At 39.7% G+C, this 13,683-nt stretch overlaps 1 protein-coding gene across 2 annotated transcripts in view; it reads left to right on the top strand.

Annotated features, from left to right (window-relative positions):
* Positions 1–7,771: 7,771 nt before the first annotated feature.
* The window catches only part of IBTK (inhibitor of Bruton tyrosine kinase), a 50,021-nt gene continuing 44,109 nt past the window's right edge, over positions 7,772–13,683 (top strand). For both annotated transcript variants that reach the window (XM_009646073.2, XM_035901478.1), the window contains exons 1-3: positions 7,772–8,434; positions 11,696–11,792; positions 12,658–12,782. In XM_009646073.2, the coding sequence (XP_009644368.1) occupies positions 8,111–8,434; positions 11,696–11,792; positions 12,658–12,782 (546 nt within the window). In that variant the 5' untranslated portion in view covers positions 7,772–8,110. The remainder of the gene's footprint in view (positions 8,435–11,695; positions 11,793–12,657; positions 12,783–13,683) is intronic.

Here is a 13,683-nt window from a genome sequence, read left to right on the forward strand (position 1 = left end):
CGGGGGCGGGCTCTTGGAACCGCTCCAGCCCTCCCCCCCCTTGCCACGGGCACCAGCCTCTGCCAGGTTTCCTTAGCTGGAGATTCCCGGGAAGCCTGTCGTGTTTCTGGCCTTCTTGGTGTTACTTGTCTGTCGCTTTTGGTAGCAGCTCACCGTGTTGCTGGCTTTGAGCAGCAGCGTAAGCACCAGAGAGCTGGAATCCCGTAGTTGGCTTAAAAGGATATTTCTGTGGAGTCTTCTTAGGGGCCAACCACCCGGTCTCTGAAGTCCGGCCCTTTTTTTGCTGACGTGGTCAGTGTAGCTGTCTGTCTGCACGGAAACTGACCACAGTTTGTGGTTTACAAAAAAAATAATCACCCAACAACATCTGATGTGGGTACTCTTTAATAATACCGTACCAAAAGTTCAGAGTTCACTCAGAAAAGTCAGCTTTTCCTAAGAATTTATGCATTTACCTGATGTAGTTCTAGAACACATTTGGGGTTCATTGCTCTTGACTTATCTTCAGGTTACCTGTTTCAATAAAAAAAAACTAGAGCAAGGTCCCGGTGTATTGTGGAAATGCCCGTAACTGCATTCACTGTACGTTTGTCTGTACCACTTCGTGTTTTAATTTTTTCAGTAGTGTTAAGTTATGAAATGTAGATAATTTTTGACTAAGTGTAGATAAGCCAAACACACTATTTCACAGTTTACTGTCTATGTACTGTGATTCTCAACTAGCAGATCCCCTCTGATGCACTGTAGGTGAATTTAGCTACCAATGGTACTTTGGTGTTTTTCTGACAGACGTCTGCCTTTAATTGGTAGTGCTTGTTAGCACTCTTAAGAGCAAATGGGTTAGAGTTGCTGGATCACTGAATGTTTCGTTCTGATAAGGGTTATGCTCTTGTTGCTGTGAAGGCAGAAGTTGCAGAAAGTCTGGAGAGAACCTCTAAAGTTCACCTGCACTAGGGGTGTACCTGTGCCAAGCGGTGCCATAGAGGCCCCAGCCCAGTAAATGAGGCAGCTTGGATCTGCCATGGCCCAGGGGACGTAGTGGGTATGGTGGAATGTAGTGTTTTTCAAAGTACAATGGTTTTCCTCCATAGCTTTACTTCTAGGCAGGTCTCATTTATTTAAAACTTGAACAGGTTGCTTGTTGTCTAGCCCATTTTGAGAGCCTCTTTAGCATTCAAATTATCGTTTGAAAGTGCTGCCTGATATGTAGTCTTAATCTCTTATGAAATTTGAACAAATGATTTCTTATCCCGCTGTCAGCGCTAAAATGGACTAGAGTTTTGACTTCTTTATGTAACAGCCACCTTATTCAAAGGCTCTGGGTGGGCTGTAGAAAATGCAGCTGAAGGAGAAAATAGATCTGGTTTGCTTAGCCTGTCCTCATGGGTTGTTTTGTGAACTTTCTGAATTCTAGTTGCTCTTTCCAAGATTTTCTTCTACTTACCTACTTCTCTTAAAACTTGATATCTGAACTAGAGGCTGCACTCTACTCTATTTTGTGTATTAAGAAGAGCAGAACCCTTGCTTTCTGTGCCTTGTATTGCAATGCTCCTGTAATATAGTTGAGAAGAAGCTATTTTAAAAGACTATGTGAATTTCTGACTGCCAAACCACTCTAAACTGCTGCACAGCTTAGATTTACCCTTTTTTCCTTGTGTATTCAAAAACTTCCCCCCCCCCCCTAAAATATATCATATTTTCAAATAATATCGTTCAAGGGTTTGAAAAGCCTAGATTTATGCACAGACTTCAACAGATGTGCAGGGAATTTCTGAACAGGTTAAACTATCTGTGGATGTGTAATCTTCCAGCAGAAATTAGTAGTCTAGCTGTTCTTTAAAGTCTTGGACAATGTGCTGCTTGTAGCTGAAGGGTGTGTTTGCTGTCATTTATCTAGGAATTCATCTGTGTTTCCTTGAGGATATGTTGCTTAATGCCAGTGCTATGTTTATTATATTACTATCCAGCTTCAATTTGCTAGTCTCTTTTTGTCAGATTCTAAACTACTATTTTAATATGTATTAGTGAATGATGCCTTTAGGTAAGACTACAGACAACAGAAAAACCTGGAAAACCAGTAACATGATAGAAAATTCCCATGGCTCTAAGTTTTAGGGTTTTTTTTGTTTGTTCTTGTTTTTCTTTTTTAATTAGCTTACTAATTAAGTAGTCTGCATGGTGAAGTTTGTTTTGGGTATAATATTTTCAGGATTTCTGTGCTGTTATGGTTACAGGTCTTTTGTGATGTTACAAAACAAGTGCAAGTGGACCAACTTGGAGAGTATTATTAAACGTCAGCATGCTTGTTTAAAAAACATTTCACCCTTCCCCCCAAGCTCTCCTTCCATTCCACCCTGGAATTCTTTAAGAACTTGCAGTACCCTTACAAGGATGGCCTTAACCTTTCCAAAGTGTATGATATTGCCAGTCATATCTCTCTTCATTTAGGAACTTAGTATCAAAATGAAGAGCAAATGAATTTTGCACCTTGTGAAAAGCCATGTTATTTACACTGGTTTTTTTGAAGGAAGAGAGGGTTAGGGTTGACAAGGAAAACACTAGTCTTTCTTTATATAGAAAATAGAAACCATTATTTTCTTCTGTTTTAGGAGAGCCAAACACTGGGTAGTTTTTCACGAAGTGCATCCTCTATGCAACTGCTATTTACAAAAAAATCAGTACCATTTAAAAAAATAAATAACAAAAGCCCAACAGAAAACCTGAATGGAATGAAGTTATGCCAATTTAAGGATCAAATAAAGTCTTGAGAAATATGTTCTTAGTAAAACAGCCTAAAGCTGGTTTTCAAGGCCATGTCACTAATTTGTCAATTGAGTTACTGTAATGCAATGCACATTGAAGATGCAAAACCAGCAATCTGCCTTCAAGTGGCACTGAATTCTAACTGTCTGAATATCTTGTGTTTTCTCTTTTACTTCCATGAGAGACCATTGTCTCTACTAAGATGGAAAAAACCCCACAACAGCAGCTGCTAGCCGCTGCCTTGGTACTGGTATCATTGGCAGTTTCAGTGTATGTTTCTGGCGTCTAACCATGTGCTAATGGTTGGTTGCTGTTTCTCTTCCGCTAGCACCCTTGTACCTTTGAGCCCCTCTGTGGAAATACTTTCTAGAAAAATAGAAAATTGGGAATGTATTGATGGAGAACATGATCCTGCAGATGTGGGAACAAGCAGCCTGGTATTTTCCTTCATCCGGTAGCTTGTGATGCCTCTGTGCCTAAATGTCAGTGTTCTAGGCATCACAAAAAATTGTGCTGAATACGCTCTGCCTTCACTGGGCTTGTCTTCTGAAAGACAGTGACTAAGAAACAGATGTGTAGTAGGGGGTCCTAAAGCTGCCTTAGTATCATCATCTCTTTCTTCTGGCTTAATTTTTGTGAGATTTCATGTTACCAGAATACAATTGATTATATATTTTTCATCTATTCTGGGAAGCATCTTGGATAACAAAAACAGGTAAAAGAGAATCCTTGGAGCTGAAGACCACTAACCCACCAGAAGTCCCTTGTAACCAGCTTTTATACACAAAGAGAGTTCTGGAACTTCACAGTAGGAAGGTTCTGCCAACTCTGTTCATTTTTCTCAATGATTGAACAGAATCTCAAGATTTCAAATCTGTTCTCTGTTGTTTGTGGGAAGTGAAATCTACCATCGTCATCCTTAGTCACTGAGGTATTTGTTAGCTTAGTCTTACAGACATGTAGCATCTCAGTTCATTTCATACTCGAGAGACAGCTTCGATTCTAGACTTTTTAGCAAAAAGTGCCAAACCTTTGCATCTTCTTAGTGACTTCTTGAAAGAAACAGAGATTTTTGAGACAGCTGCAGTAGGTAGAGCTTCTTTTTCAGCTGTAGGAGTTATGGCTCCGTAAGGTCAGATGGCACATCTGACACACTCCTTCTTGGATGGTGTCTGACGGCTGTTGTGCGGTGGCGCATTGCCTTCTCTGAGAAGCAGAGCTGAGTGAGAGGGCTCGACCTACTCACTGCCAGGAGGCAAGGTACCAAACTTACTTTCTTGCTACATAGAAATTGCTTCTAAGTTGGTTGTAATATTTTAAATTTTCCTGGTCTGTGAGCATATATAATAAGTAGCTCTAAGGGAAAATTTAGAAACCCACTTGCTATTGAAATAAAACGTCTTTGGGATACTCTGAATACTGCTTCAATTCCTCCGTTTCTTGGTGGTGTTTTTCTATCATGACAGTATTAATCAGGAATCAGTTTTTAAAAAGAAGTTGAATTCCAAGTGATACCTATTGTATCATAAAAATGTTTAAAAGGTGATAATCTTATTTCGCTATTTATGTCTTTCAGTAATTACAGCATTAGGAAGACATTGGTATTATAACCCGAATATGATTAGTGCTGAGAAGCCTACAGAAATATCTGCAAATAAACGGAGAGACACATAATCAAAGAGGGATGGTAGTCTAGACATTTAAATTCAGAGTTTGAAAAATGCTGGTGCTGTTCCTGTTTTGTGCTTATGTTGGGTGTTGATCATTCATCTGGGACTCCAGCTTACTAGAAGTAAGCATTTGGACAGCAATCACAAGGTTTTCACACAGACGTGAGCATCAAATCACAGTTTTAAAGTTTCAAGGTTTCACTTAAGGACCTACTTTGTATTTAAAAAATAGACAGATCTGATAATTAACCCTTCTCAGATGTTGTAATGACATGATTGTGTGTGTTACTGGTGTGCCAGTCTTTATTGTGGAGGGGTGAAAACTTGATCTACAGCCTTCTGTCTCGAAACTCAAGGTGTATCAATGTACTAATACAGTATCTAGTGTTGTAATGTTTGTAGGAAAGGAGGGCTGGGTTAGAATGACTTATAAAGCAATAATTCAGCAGAGTCAGATATCATGTAGCTGCAGTAAACGTCACCATCATGAAGATAGTGTGAGGTATGCAGGGTTGTATTTCGAAGAGCAGACTTTTTATTCTTTTAACGTGTGGTTTGTTGTCCATGGTAGTTTGGTGTTTGGTGAGGCTAGAGCTCAGGTGCTTTAAAGAAGGAAGTTTTTCTCTGTCCTCTCTGTTCCTTTCTTGTAATGGCACAAGTTTCTTCGGAACCAGGGTTTACTTTCTTCTGAATCATTTTCTCATGCAATTCAGTACCTTAAATAGGTGTTACTGCACAAGGGCAGGTATGGCATGGGGCACGGCAGGACCGCCTCCTTGGGTGGTGGTGCCATTTCATACCAGTTTACCTAACGGATTAGCCAACTTTTATGACTCCCCTGAGTAATTTTTTTTTTCCTCTTTCTATTTTTGCTTTTCATTCTTCCTTGTGCTAATAGCAATGTCTTAACAATGAATTATATTTAAGATGTGCTTTACAAGGCATATGTAAAATTCATACTCTTCACAGCATAATTTTATTGCCTGGTGGCATATTGAAGAAATGTGACAAATTGGTTTGAGGATAATAGCACTTCTGATGTTTTTCCTATATATCTCCAAATATTTTTTTTTTTTTTTTTTTTTTATTTATTACTATTTAGGAGAATGTTTGATGTACTGGCAATCTGAGTCTGCTGATAGCAGTCACCTGTCACACGCTGATTTCTTGGAGCAGCAAGTCAGGCTGTGTTATTGAAACTAGAGCTGTTTTCCAAGCTTACAATAGTGGTTCACTTTTCTTTATTGTCTGGGGCTTTAGAGAAGGTGAAAGGAGAAGAGTCCACACAGGTGTATGTCAAACTTCTTGTGTTACTGCAGGAGTTTGTATGTTGGTTGTAAAGTGCCCTGTAGAGCAAACTGAAGCTCTCGGTGACAAATGTAAGCTGAACGGTTGTGGTCAATTTCGTCTCTGAAATATTTCTGAATGTTACTCCTGGATGGGGATGAGGGACTAAATTGTAATGAATAAAACCTACTTTTTTGTTTTTCCTCTGCCTGCTGCTTGAAATTGTTTTGAAGGTACATACTGAACAACTTTGGTCTGTAGATCTCCATTCCAAGTGTTTAAAACCTTCTGAATGAGGTGGAAAAATAACTGTTGAAGGCTTTGTCATGAGACTTTTAAGTGAATACTCTTGGATTAGAATTAATTTTTTTCTTGAAAGTTTAGATTCCATTACTACTGTTTGCTCTAAACTGATTGCTTTAAACTTGGTGCCAATCTTGATGATAATTCTTGAAATAGGAGGAGGACTGGGATTTCTGTTTTCTCTTCCAAACAAAGTAATCTTTCCCTGACATGTCTTTGCAGATAGAGACAATAGCAAAATAAGGTTATACATCCAGTGCTGGCAAAGCAAGGGAAGCTAAGATCCGCAGGTTGGAGGGGGGCAAGGAATGGGGTGTGCACATGGTTAGGTGTATACTGTCTGCTGAGCTGGAGAGAGAGGAGGTTTTGTTTTCCCTGAGGATTTGCTAACATATTTAGTTTTATTTATTCATCATTCATGGTAGCATTGTCCAACTTCTTTTGGAATATTTTACTCAGTGGTAGAACAATTTTAAACTACAATTTGGATAGCAAGCAAAAATGTCAAGGAGTTTTAACACATGATTGAAAGCTACTTCACTCAGTTTGCAACTTTTGCTTGAAGACTGAAGCGTGAAGTTTTTTGGGACTGAATAGCAGTGCACATGAAATGATGCAGTGTATCAATGATGTGTATAGTTCACTTTTTCTGTTTTAGATTGTGTGATTTTTATACTGCTGTCTGCATTTCTTGTACTGTAACCCTTTTAAATATAACTGCACGCATTTAATAGGCTAGATGAATGCTTCTGTCAGGCCTTTACTTTGAGAAAGTGGATGCCAGAGGAAGATGGCTATGTTAAGGATAAGTATGCACAGATAAGCAGAAATGCCATATGCACCAGACTGTGAATATGTTTTCATGAACAAGAATTTGTATCTTTGCCTCCTTTTCCTTCTTCTTCCTCCCTTACCCCTTCCAACCTAGACCTTCATTTCTTCCTGCCTATTTCAGGAGTTTTAGACCTTTGCCCTGCATGAGTGCTAACAGTCTGGATTCACAGCTCTTGTACAAGTTTTTTTTCTTTGCTCTGTTGTCATCCTTCCTCTCACATTTGTCAGCAGTTCCGGGAGTAGTGGAGAGGAGCCTTCCTGTTGATTCTGCAGGAGGGACTTAGTAGGGAGATGGGTAGGCATTCAGGCCAGGGAAGAGAAAGTAAAAAAAGAAAAAAAAAATCCTTTTTTGCAGTGGCTAAGGGAAACTGGTGGTCTGTCCCTCCTTCTGGGTGTGACTGACAAAGCTGCTCTTCAAGATCTACTCAAAAGCTGTAGGGATTTTTTGGATTTTTTGGTGGGTGGGTGTTTTGGTTTTTTTTTTCCCCCCCCCCCCCCCCCTCTGCTTTTTTCTTTTAGTTCAGTCCTTGCTTTCTGATCACAAAGTAATGATATAATCAGACAGTAAACTATGAGGGTTCTAAGGACCCCAAGGCTGGGAAAGCAAACTTTTTTTTTTTTCCCTCTTCCAATGACTGTTTTGGATCCAGTTCACTATGTAGCCTCAAAGATTTATGTCAAAAAAAGGGAGGAGGTGCCTTTCTGGAGGCTGGGGTGGGGAATGGAATCACGTTTTTAAAACTGACGGAATGCCTGAGTATAAGCTCAGATGGCATGGGGCAGGTCAGTTAACCCTTGCCACATTGCTCCTATACTTGCAAGCACTAGTTTGATGTGCATTTTAAATGGTATAGCTGCTGGGGAAAAGAATTTTTGTTGACTAATCTATTCTGGTTTGTTCTCTTTCAGGTCTCCCTTGCAATTATGGAGTTTTAGAAGAATAAGGTAGTGTGGAGGGGGAATCCCCCTCTCCACACTTGAGGTAGTTCACTTTTGGAATTTTCTATGGACAAGAATATTTGTTATATAAGATGGTGAAATAAGACTTCTAAAAATATATATTTATAAATATTTATTTGGTTCAAGTGCCAAACATAGCAGTACAAATATTTCTAATGGCAGCTCAATAAAACTGGATTTACACCCTTGGAATTACAAGTTTTTTAAGGCACTGTGTCGTGTACTGAATTGGAGTGCCTTGATACACTTAAGGGTCGTTCCCCTTAAGGAGAGGAGCAGCTTCAGAAGTGAAGATGAGTTCTCTCATGCCAGACTGCACTTCAAAGTGTCGATCTCTACAGCATGCTTTGGATGTTATTTCTGTGGTAACCAGAGGAAGTGAAGGCCAGATCAAGGCCTTTCTCTCTTCTTACTGCTACAATGCTGCAACTATAAAGGATGCCTTTGGTAGAAACGTTATACATCTTGCTTCATCTTGTGGCAAAAAAGGTGTGCTAGACTGGTTGGCTGAGACCAAAGGAGTAGATCTCTTGGCAAAAGACAAAGAGTCTGGATGGACAGCTTTGCACAGGAGTATATTTTATGGATACATCGACTGTGTTTTGTCGTTACTGAAGGTGAGTGATTTACAACTGTAGTTTTCCTTGATATGTACAAGTTTTAGAGTTGTATTCGTTATGTAAAAATGGGTTTTTAAACTTGCTTGAAATCCTCTTGAGGGCTGTTGTAATACTGTGTTTAGATCACAGTGCATTGATTTACTTGAATTACTGTGTTCAGAAAAGGTGTCTGGCTTTGCCCATGCAGAAATCAGCACTGAGTAAGGATCCCTGATTAATTCCCTGAAGCCTTGTTTGTGTGGATGGTATCAGCGTCAGGATCTTAAAAGTGGAGGGTGATCAGACTAGAGATACTCTAAAAATAGACTCTTCAGTACTTATACCAATTAGTGCTTTTAAAGAACATAAAATAATAACAGCTTACACGGAGTTATAATTAGAAATGTATCTTACATTTGAGAGATAAGCGCTTCAAGATATGGAGCATTTTATTAAGTGAATCCCCATTTCATTCATATTCTAACCAGGTCTTTTGCTCAGTCCCCCTCATTCCTTTCTTGCAACTGCTGTTTCTTCCCTACCACTTAGAAAGTTGTGTATATTTTTCGATTGCTCTTTTGTTCCTCCTAAATACAGCAAAGGGAATAATGTGAGAAAATGAAACATTTGTGGTTCAGGGTTACTTAAAAGTAAACCTTTTAAGGCAGAGAATTTTTCATTTTGAGTTCAGCCTTTTAAAATATTTTTTAAATTGCAGTGACGAGCCATTTGTAAGCATTGAACTCTGTGCTTTCAACAAGCAGTTTAAGCAAAATGGTTGTGGATCCAGTAGTTTTTAATTCTTGATGGTCTGGTAACTGTTAAATATGGATTTCATGTGTTGTACCCTTACATAGTGAGGAGTTTTTCATTAAACTTCACAAAACTAGGTGATTGTGTGAGAATTGTACATGATTCTCTTCTCTAGAAAACTGGAAATTGCGTATGTGATGAATGAAAAAGTATTCAGTCCTCTAGTGTGTGTTTATATCTTTATCTTTGATATTTGCTTACAGGAGGCCTATACAGGTTTCCCTTCATGCATTCTACTTTTCTATCAGTTGCATAAATGAATGAGGTATTTCTGATAGCTAGCTCTGCTGATACTCCTCTAAGAAGCAGAATAAAACAACCCATAGGGAGTGCTCTGCCTCCCAGTTCCTAACTGAAGTCTCTCTGCTGTACTGCATTCTAGAAAGATATTACAGCAACAACAAGAAGGGATTATAGGGTAGAATTATGAAATAGCTGAGCTAGAAGGACATCTCTGAAGATTGTCTAGTCTAACCCCCATGCTTAAGCAAGGTCAGCTAGAGCAGGTTGCCCAGGACTGCGTCCAGTTGGATTTTGAATGTTTCCAGCAAGGGAGACTCAAACATCTCTGTTCCAATGTTTTAATGCTAGTCTAGTAAAAATGGCTGTTAGGTTTAAACAGAATTTCTTATATTTCAATTTGTGCCCATTGCCACTTGTACTGCCACTGGGTATTCACTAGGATCCCCATCCTGTGCCTCTAGTCAGGTATTTATTATACATGCTGATGAGACATGTCTTCCTCCACCCCCTAGTCAGATGCCTCAGTCTTTTGCTGGACTTGCTCCTGTATGTCTATGTCAGTCTTGTATTGGGGAGTCCAGACCTGAACCCAGCACTCCAGCTGTGGTTTGCCAGTGCTGAGTAATGCCTGCTGGCAACGCTCCCTCCTGCAGCCCTGGATGCTTTCACCATTCTTAGCTGCGAGGACACATTGCTGGCTTGTGGTCAACTAGTTGTCCAACAGGAGCCCCAGGTCCTTTTCTGCCAAGTTGCTTTCTAGCCAGTCAGCCTCCAGCTGTATTGGGCTGTTCCTCCCTAGGTCCAGGATTTGCATTTCCCTTTGTTGAACTTCATGAGGTTCCTCTCAGCCCATTTCTCTAGCCTGTCAGGGTCCCTCTGAATAGCAGCACAACCCTCTGGCCTATCAGCCACTCCTCCTGGTCTTGTATCATCACCATCAGCCTTGCTGAGGGTATGCTCTGTCCTGTCATCCAGCCCTAGTGATACTGGCCCTAGTATCAACCCCTGGGGTACTTAACTAGTGTGGATGGCAGACTTCTGTTGTGGGCTGGAGGCAGTCATGGCTTATTCTCAGACTGTATCTAATTACATGTTTTGCCACTCAGCAATTGGGGTTTATTTTTACAAATTCAGACCACGTGAATATCACTTCAGCCTCTGTTCTGCTTGTAAATGACCTATGCAGCTACCAAAGAGAAGAATATCCAGCTACCCCTTAAATCATAAAAATAGGTTGGTCTTTCTATCATACAGTGAATTAATACCAGCACTGTTGCTAGTGGGGTTGCCTTTATAATTTGGAGAATATATGTTGTTCTTCTGGCTACCGTTTTTCCAAATTAAGTTACAGGTTAAAATCCCTACTGCAGATGTGGCTAGCTGTCCTTCTGTCATGCTTGAATAGACTGTGTTCCCTCGATTTTTGTATTTCATATGTTTTACCTCTTCAGCGTGAAATTCTGTAAGGCTTTCTTTTATATTAGCCATGAGCTGTGGTATATAGGTTTAGGTCTGTTATCCATTCAGTTCTGCTTGGGGGCATCTGCAGTTCTTCCCTTCAGTAATCCGACTGATCACACTTGAATTCCTTAAAACCAATGCTGGTGCAGCAGCACTTTTTTGTATCGAGAAAATGGTATTTACAGAGAATATCTCTCTCTCAAAGCTCTAAATAATGACCTGTTCATGCTTTGTGCTTCTGAAGCTTCCTTGTTGCTGTCTTGTCTGACTGTTCATGTCCTCTTGCTGTTTCTCAGTAACTGTGAACCACTGTTCTCTGCTTGTTTTCAAAGCCATAGTAGGTTTTTCTGATCTTCTTACTTCTCCAGCTTGTCAAAACTGATTCTGTAAACATGCCAATATAAGGAAATGCATTGCTGAAAGCTGGTAAATGCATTTTTGGTAAATACTTGACCTTGTTAGATGTCAGTGCTTTATCTTCAAGTGTGTTTTCTCTGTGTTTGCCTGATTACATCAGCTCAATCAGTTTTCATAAAATAAAGTCCCAGTTAATAGATCAACATGTTGTATATGTAGTTGAACAGAACTGCAGGGTTTTTTTCAGATCTGCTTACAATTTACTTGAAAGAATCTGAATATTTTCTTTTATCAATATCACTTCAATTAGAGATTTGTTTAGCTTCTTCAACATTTACCTGGCATATTTAAAGCAGTGATGTTTTAACTTTGTTTTTCTCTTCCCCTCCTCTCCTTCTCTTTCAGCATGGCGTTAGTCTGTATGTTCAGGATAAAGAAGGCTTATCAGCCCTGGATCTTGTGATGAAAGATAGGCCAATCCATGTGGTCTTCAAGAAAACCGGTAGGAAGTCAAGTAGCTTAAACTGTATTTTACAAGGAGATATGTTTCAACAATGTATTAATGTATGTACCAGTGTAGACAATATTTTCTGTTTCTAATTAGGACTGTATAAGTTATGAGATATCTGAAAATGTGGAGTCACTAATGTCATAAGGCAGCAGGTGCAGAATCTTGGCAGTAGGCACAAGTATGCACATGTGTAGCAAAAATGAAGGAATAATGACTGACTTAAAGGTTTAAAAATAAAAAAAGGAAGTGATATAATAGGTAGTCCAAAGAGGCTGTGGAGACTCCCGCCTTGGAGATATTCAAAACCTGAGAGAACTGAGAGGTCCTGGGCAGCCTGCTCTAGCCGACCCTGCTTGAGCAGAGGTGTTGGACTAGATGATCTCCAGAGGTGCCTTTCAACCTGAACTATTCTTTGATTTTTTTTATTTTTTTTTTTTGGTGTTATGTTTTGGCCACACCTCTGTTTTGAAAGTGTTTATGGTTTTCATACATGACAACGCAACCTTTTTTGGGAAAGACTTTTTACTAAATTGAAACAAAGCATGTATAATCTAAGGTAGTAGTAGTTGTCTTCTGAAAACATAACAAGTAAATTTGCTGCTGAGGAATGCTTGCATATTCTGCAACTGGAAAATATATATAATTAATGTTGATCATCTTCTGTACATTGATGTTAAAATATTTTGTCATAGCACCTTCCTTCTCATAAGACTAAAACATTTGAAAGTTCAGTTTTAGGTAAAACCCATCTTTTCTCTTCAATTTTTAAATAGAAACAGCAGGAGTTGATTTTCAAAGTCATTGTGCATGAGACTGGTAAGTTTACAAGCTACAGAGAGAATTTTTTTCATTGCAGATCCCACAGAAGTCTACACCTGGGGAAACAATATAAATTTTACTTTGGGTCATGGTGGTCAACAGGGTAAACATCATCCTGAATTGGTGGACCTATTTCCTCGGAATGGCGTATATATCAAACAGGTATTCTGAAAATATTACATGGGCCTGTTTCTCAGTGGACATGGAGGGGTGTGTGTGGGGGAACAACTACTGAAGATGTTACTAAGTTTTGAAAATTTGCATGAAAAAAAGAAGTTGGATTTGTGGGGTTTTTGCTGTGTTTGGTTTTGTTTCCCCTCTCTTTCTTCCTAGTTATTTCTCATGAAGCAGTTTCCATTGATCTGGCAAGCAGCTTAGAGCAGCTAAGGAGCACTTGAGTAGGCCTGCTGTATTATATTCTTGCTGCTTCCCCACTCCCCCATCACCTTCAGTTAAATCATCGTTCTCTATTTTGGTGGGGAGACTGTTTTTTGGTATTATTTGCCTCGGATATATGACTTGTATATCATTAGATAAATTCAGAAGCATGATACTTCTGTAACTGTTTTGAGTTTCTGACCTCTTGTGCAACTCCCATAAGTGAACTGAAGTGGGACAATGAATCTGTTTGATACATGTTGAATTAAAATTCTTCTTGTGTTGAAAGCAGCATGTCCTGTTAAGCACTCTTCCTGTAACAGTGGTTTTGTTCCTAGTAACTTCTTGGGACTTCAGTTTAAGAGTGTTTGAAAGTTTAAAGTACAACTTGAACAAAAGGCTGAGGTACATAATGCCTTCTTTGCCTCAGTCTTTAATAGTCAGACCAGTTCAGCCCCCTGAGCTGGAAGACGGGGATGGAGAGCAGAATAAACCCACCCAGCCCCCCAGCTCCCCACTCAGCCCCCCATAATCCAGGAGGAAGCTGTTAATGGCCTGCTGCACCACCTGGACACTCACAAGTCTGTGGGGCCAGATGGGATCCACTCAAGAGTACTGAGGGAGCTGGCAGAGAAGCTACCTAAGCCACTCTCCATCATTTATCAGCAGTCCTGGTTAACAGGGG

This window comes from Egretta garzetta, unplaced genomic scaffold (assembly GCF_000687185.1).
Source record: "Egretta garzetta isolate BGI_Z169 unplaced genomic scaffold, ASM68718v1 scaffold9, whole genome shotgun sequence".
NCBI classification, from domain to species: Eukaryota; Metazoa; Chordata; class Aves; order Pelecaniformes; family Ardeidae; genus Egretta; species Egretta garzetta.